We start from the raw sequence: 7,301 nt of genomic DNA on the forward strand, positions 1-7,301 counted from the left end.
TAAAGTGCTACAGATTAAATAAATAAGATGAAAAAAGTTGCAGTTCTGAGAGTAAGATAAATTACTGATTGTATTCTTTATAGCCTCTTATTTGTGATCATTGTAGCATACATTAAAAGTGTAATGACCCAGGTACAAATTTATTTTCCGTAGGTCAGGCCAGCATTAAGAAGTATATAATTATGCAGGCTTATTCTATAACATAGGGGTAGACTAAAAGGAAAATGTATGTGCTATAGACTAAATCCAGATATGGTCAGGTGCTGAGCATTATTTCTGGCTTCAAAATAGGATGTATCTGTTTCATCAACTGGTTGGGGTATGAAAGGCATAGTTTGATGCTGCAGATTTTCCCAGTCCACATCACTGAAGAGAGCATGATGTTTCAGCTCTTAGGAAAAAAATAAAATATGACATCATTACCTAAGTATTGCTTTACAGGAATTAAAGAGACTTATTGCTTGTCCTACTTTATTATATCACGGTTTTAAACATTCATTGTCTGTCTGTCTCATAGATGACGTACTTCATAAAGGCACACATTGTATTGTTTTGTATTATCTTGCACCGGAAAGGTGGTTGGTTTGTATTTGTCAAATATGTGAATGAATGATTTGCCTTAACAGAAGCCTGGCTTTCTCACTGCCTGTGACTTATCACACAATTCCTGAGTCATTGAGAGATGAGTTTGGCCTACTTCTTGCTCCAAGGCAGCTTCCTTATCACTGTTGTTGGGTGCCTTCAATTCTGCCTCATGGTGACCCCATGTGACAGGAGTTTAGAACTGCCCCATAGGGTTTTCTTGGCTATAATCTTTATGGAAGCAGATTGCTAGGTCTTTCTCTTGGGGGACCACTGAGTGGGTGTGAACTACCAACCTTTCCGTTAGCAACCCAGCATTTAACTGGTGTGCCACCAGGGTTCCTTTTCTTATATTAATCTTCCATAATTACTGCTCCATTCCTCATTCCAGTTCTTTCCACCTGTTTATATCATTGCAATCCTTAGCATTATTTATTGCCCTTGATAACTTTGGCTTGAAGCCCATTTTCTGCTCCCTTATTTACTTCACACTGTGTGATCCTTATCCTTCATGGTGATTTCAGCATATGCATTGATGACCTTTCTGACAGATTCTCATGTTCTTTGACTTCCTTGATTTCACTGGCTTAAATCTCTACAACACACTGACTACTATGTAGCAGTGTCCATATCCTGAATCTTGATATCACAGTACTACTCCACTTAAAAGATCTCAAACTTTGCTCACCTATTTAACTACATTTTTGTCACCTTTCATCTTTATTTCTTTCTGTTTCTGAAGTGAAAATACACTCTTTGACCACCCCAACTACCCAACCAAAACGAATACCATCATGTTAATTCCCACTTATAGTGACCCTTTAGGGCACAGCAGAACTGCCCTATAGGGTTTCCAAGGCTAGAAATCTTTATGGAAGCAAACTTGCTTCATCTTTCTTCTGTAGAATAGCTTGTGGGTTCAAAATACCGACCTTTTGGTTAGCAGCTGAATGCTTAATCACTACACCACCACAGCTCCTCAGTCTTTGATCATACTGTGCTATTTAGGTGCCAGGCATAACCCCTCAATCTTTAATCCTTCATAAGGAAATACTAAAGATTCATGGGAGGCAAACTAACTTCTCAGTCAGCAAACAATGAAGGGACAATTAAGGCAGTAAACAGCTGAAGAAGAAATAAGCAAATTTAAGGAAAATATTGGGAGAAGGTCACACAGATAGGAAGGAATTGTGTGTGTATGTATTGGAGATCAATATCATATTTCTAAACTGGTTTTTCACTAAAGTAAGAGACTGACAGGAAAGGGGATAAAAATAGCAATAATAACTCACATTCAGAGAATTCATTTTTCTCTTAACAATTATTCAAAATAAGTAACTCAGCACAAATTACTTTACAATAGAGGTTCTCCACTGGGATGATTTTGCCCCAAAAGACATTTGGCCATGTCTAGAGACATTTTTGCTTGTCACAACTGAGGGAAGGTGCTGGAATCTATGGGGCAGAGGCCAGGGATGCTGCTAAACATATTAAAATTAACAGGCCAGCTTCCCACTTATATTAGTAAAGAAAAACATTCTTATCAACGGCATCTCAAAAACATTTTTTTTTATGAACTATTTACAAAGTGAAGCAGATGATGGGGTATTCTTCAGTTTTTTTTAAAAAATACAATAGTTACTTCAATACTCAAACTAAATTAGAATTCTTTCGTGGATATATTTAAATAGAAATTAATAAAGTTATGATGAGAGGACCATGCAGTTCCCCATCACATCTAAATATCTTAGTTTAAGAGTTACTACAAGTGTTTTGCCTCATCATACATACCTGCCAGCTGAAAAATTTGAAAATCATTCCAACATGTATCGAAGCCCATCAGAATATCACTATAGACTGAAACTTTTCGAGTTCTTGAAACTATTGCTAGCATGAATTAAGTTTTAGATATTATCCTTAACTTTGTCTAATTTTTCCCTCCTAAAAGTTGAAAATTGTTTTTGCTTAAAATATACTTCATGCTAATATAATCCTTTTTTTCAACCAAGCGAGTCACAAGGTAAACCACTGATTGTCTAGAGTCCTGTTGATAATGGATTTTACTCAGTTTGAGAGTGCTTAAGTGAGAATATCCTTAAGGCAGTGTCTAACATACAACAGATATTCCACATAAATATTAGATTGAGGAATGAGAAAGAATGGAAGGTTTTAATAAAGATTTCCTCTATTTATTGGTGGCTAATTTTATCAGACTTTTTCTGACTTAGACATCAGAAATGTCTAAGATTGACAAGATAAGATTGTTTCAGGTAACTTTCTTGAGATTGATAAATTTCAATGTATGATATTGCAAATTGACTGCATTGAATTTTAATGTAGAATAAGAACAACTACTACAATGCATACCTATAAGATAGCAATAAACTGATTTACCTTTTTAGCAGTTTATCAGTTATATTATCTGTAATGCTAAGAGTCGTATATGATACTGTTATTAATAACTATCTCTTAGAACAAATCAAGGGCAAAAGAGTTCATTAATACAATACCTTACCTTTAATTCCAGCCCTCTTTTTATCATCAGTGGTTAAAAGTATATCTACTGCACTTTGAGCATTATCAGATAGCTTTTCTTCACCTTCTGGCCAAGGGATATCTACAAATATGAATATACAAATAAGCTTATTAATCATTGCTCAAAATAATAATATACAGATATAAATGATAAATTTATCTTAACAGGAGAGAAACAATCACCTCTTTTCAGAATATTCTGGAATACTTGTTGTGGTGTTTCATCATTGAAGGGGGGAATTCCTGTTAGAAATTCAAACAAGCAAACTCCAAGTGCCCACCAGTCTACTGCAGGACCTGGAATTTAAGAGGAAGTAGCAGAACTTGCAGACATTTTCTGCAAATGTTTCATCAAATAAAACATTCACTGTGTTAATGTTAATCATATCTGTGCATAATCAAGGCATTCATTTCTTATGCTTTCTTCTGGTGTGTACCTGTTGCCATCAAGTCAATTCTAACTCATAATGATCCTCTTGAAGAACTGCCCCAGAGACCGCCTCATATTTCTTTCACAAAACAGCTAGTGGGTTTGAACTGCCGACCTTTTGGTTAATAGTTCAGCATTTAACCACTGTACCATCAGGGCTCCTCTCTGCTATTATAAGGTACAAAAACCCAAATTACCTTCATTTAGCAATGTTGTCACTACCTTCCTTCTCTATTTTCCAAGAAGTTTGGATTAGCAACTACCACTGCTAGGTAAAGAAAAATTAAAGCCGTCATTTCCATTTATTAATAATTTCTGATATTCTAAGGAGCTCTGGTGGTATAGTGGTTAAGGCATTTGTTTGTTAACCAAAAGGTTGGTGGTTCAAACCCACCAGCCACTCTGTGGAAGAAAGATAAGGCATTCTGCTTCTGTGAAGATTTATGGTCCTGGAAACTCAGTGGGGTCACTGTGAGTCAGAATTCAATTAATAGCAGTGAGTTTGATTTGATTTTGGTCTGATACTCTAGATTCTCTTATATGCTCTACATCCTAAAATGCAACTGAAAAATACAATTATCCTAAAGATTATTCTCTAAAATACTTGACTACTTCTCTTAAAATGATTGTTTTCAATTTGTTACATATAATGGATAAGATGAGGTAACAACATTTATACTAATTAGAGGACATCCTGGCACTATGAAGTCCTTACTCACAGAGCATTTTTAGAACATCAATAAATTCTCACTTAAACCATGCTTGTAGAAATAATTAGGAGTCAAGTTTTAATAAAAAGAGAAATCTGATTTCTAATAACATCTTTATTGGAAGCATCATTTATATACAAAGATGTTTCTAATTATTTTAAATATGACCCTATAATCTGGTTTATACTTTTGATTAGTTCTGTGAGAAAGTGTTTCCTAAGCAAAGATTAATTTCAATGAAAAAATGGTTATGTTCAACACAAATTTAGATGAGGTTCTAGTATAATGTTAATATTGTCTTAAAAATTACAATTTCAAAAAATTCATTATTGTGATGTAGTAACTGCCACTGCCTATTTTAAAACAAGTCAGCAAAGCATGATTAATTCCTTTGACAGTGAATAGAATCTGCTGATAGGAAAAAAATGGTTGCATGCATTAAGAGTACCTTTTTACTTGCAAGCCACATAATCCCATCCTCCCTTTAGGAAATATAAGATGCAAATAGTCTATAAGTAATCACTATAAAAATATAAAAGCCACCTCAGTTAGTAGACCTTTCAAGTAGCACTGAGGAAAGAATTATTCCACTGGATTATGCAAAGGCTTTGACTAAATAACAGAGGAAGTGGGTAGGAATCAGAGGAAAACATTTATTTTTACATATTTTACTTAAATTAGAAATGAGAACCCTTTTCCCAGCTCAGCCAAAGTATATTCAAGTCCAAAATATATGCCATTTCTCCATGGATATGTCACACATACCCATATACTTGACTCAAAGTCTAATAAGATCACATATTTTGATCAATCTTACTAACTGTAACACATAATATTAGCCATAGAAATTGAACAGATATATTTTCCACTACTGAATTTCAAATTTAAACCCACTTCTGTAATCTGTAGTGATAGACTGATCCTGTTATACTTTTACATTTTCTTAAAGGAATTAAATGGTTGAGAAAATTTGAGATCTTATGTAATTACTAATTTTAGTATTTTTATCAAGCCTATTTCTTCTGTTGCAATAAAGAAGCAATAGCATCATTCTCTAATATCCTTAAAAGTTATAAAAAATTTCACATGTCTACATTGCTTCTCTTAGAGAAGATCAACCTTTCTGCATTGTCTTCTTGCCTAGAAGACAGAAGACAGTTCTGTATTTCATAATATAGATGAAAAGGAAAAAAGTATTTTTTTTTTCCTGCAATGTGATCTAGTTATACTTTGACAGTTTAGTTTAATATACTTTGTCATATTACTTAATAGAGAAGCTCACTTACCCGAAGTCAGAAATCCTGCATATAAGAAAAAATTTGTTAGGGGTTTTATATTAAAATTATGATTACATTCTCACATCATTCATTGAACTAGGTGCCCAGGTATTATGCCCAGTATCAGGGGTACCAAGATGAATAATAAAAAGATACTTTTCTAAGGAGAAAACAGCATGCACTGGGAGATACAAACAGACAATAACTCATTTTTAAAAGCCAAAACAAAAAAAGGCACAGAAGCTATGGGAACTCAGGACAGAGTACCTAAGCCAGCTTGGCTGAGGCTAGACCATGAAAAGCATCAGAGAGGAAGTTATGTTTAAGCTTCAGCCTGAAAGAAATTAGGAGGTGGCTAGGCAAAGTAGGAGAAAGCATTGCAGACCAGAGAAAAGCAGAAGCAAAGCCACAGAGGCAAGACACAATAAGATGTATCTAAGAAAATGCATGTAGGGTTCTGTGATTAGAATTTTGGTTGCATATAAGGGGTTAAGAAGAGAAGAGTCTAGAATGTCAGGGAACCAGATGGAAAAAAAGCTGAGAAATCAAGTCAGGAGTATAAGAGGCTGCAGAGGTATACTTGATTCAGTGTTTTCTTTTTTTAAAAAAGATGGTACACCTGAGTGTGATATATATGAGGAAAGGAGTTGAGAGACTACATGTGCATCTTCCATATTAGGTCAAAAGTTAATGTCTAACCTAAAATATTATAAATATGTATGTTGTTTTTGTTATGTGCCGTCGAGTCGGACCCAACTCATAGCGAACTCTCCTTTGGTTTCAGAGGCAGTATCACTAAGGAAGTAGATTGCCCCATCTTCCTTCCAAGGAGTGGCTGGTGGGTTTGAACCTCCAGTGTTCTGGTTAGTAGTCAAGTGCCTTAGGCACTGTGCTACCAGAGCTCCTATAAATACTGTGTGTGTGTGTGTGTGTGTGTGTATATATGAATAAATAGCAGTACATAAGCATGTTATTTATTTAGAAATATAAAAGACCTAAGAGTTGAAAGGGAGCTCTGGTAGCATAGTGGCTAAGGCACTTGACTGTTAACCAGAAGGCTGGTTCTCGGAAGGAAGCTGGGGAATCTACTTCCATAGTGATACTGCTTCGGAAACCCAAGGAGGGGTCGCTATGAGTTGGGGATGACTCGACGGCACATAACAACAACAACAAAGAGGTGAAAGTGACTGTCCCTGGTGGGTACAAATTGTAGAAAGTAGTAGAGGATGGGGACTTGCTATTGTTTTTTTAAATAAATTGTGTTGTACTATTTGTTGTCTCAAAAACTTCCTATCAAATTATTTTTATAGAAAATAAAAATTTAAAAATCTACGACTAGGTATCCAAGGTAACTTTGTCCCATGAAAATAGAGACAAGATTCTATAAAGTCAATCTGTAAATTTGAAGCTTACTTTTATGTTGTTATTATCATTATATGCTGTTTCACAGAGAACCTATGTATAACAGAATGAAACACTACCTGGGCCTGTGCCATCCTCACAATTGTTGCTATGTTTTTCGTATCATATTGTAAGTTAGACAGGATATAAACTATAGAAAATGAGCAGGCTTTTATTAGAACTGAGCTCTTCACTGGCAACTCTGTGACTTTGCAAAGGAGCACTATAAAAAAATCAGTTAAGTGCCCATAAGAACTTCGCTGCTTTGGGAGTTCCGGCAAGATGGCGGACTAGGCAGGACTGCACAGACCCTCTTCAACAAAGAAAAGGGAAAGCAATTAACACAGACACAGAAGATAATCTTGG

General features: G+C 35.1%; 1 protein-coding gene across 1 annotated transcript in view; it reads right to left on the reverse strand.

The window, feature by feature from the left end:
- Window positions 1-233: 233 nt before the first annotated feature.
- MASTL (microtubule associated serine/threonine kinase like) overlaps window positions 234-7,301 on the reverse strand; it is a 43,464-nt gene continuing 36,396 nt past the window's right edge. The window contains exons 10-13 of the mRNA XM_042780338.1: window positions 5,544-5,558; window positions 3,301-3,414; window positions 3,098-3,199; window positions 234-391 (exon numbers count right to left, since the gene is read on the reverse strand). Coding sequence (XP_042636272.1) covers window positions 234-391; window positions 3,098-3,199; window positions 3,301-3,414; window positions 5,544-5,558 — 389 coding nt within the window. The remainder of the gene's footprint in view (window positions 392-3,097; window positions 3,200-3,300; window positions 3,415-5,543; window positions 5,559-7,301) is intronic.

Source organism: Orycteropus afer, unplaced genomic scaffold (genome assembly GCF_000298275.1).
Source record: "Orycteropus afer afer isolate SDZICR_OR568_19922 unplaced genomic scaffold, OryAfe1.0 scaffold00035, whole genome shotgun sequence".
In the NCBI taxonomy this organism is placed as follows: domain Eukaryota; kingdom Metazoa; phylum Chordata; class Mammalia; order Tubulidentata; family Orycteropodidae; genus Orycteropus; species Orycteropus afer.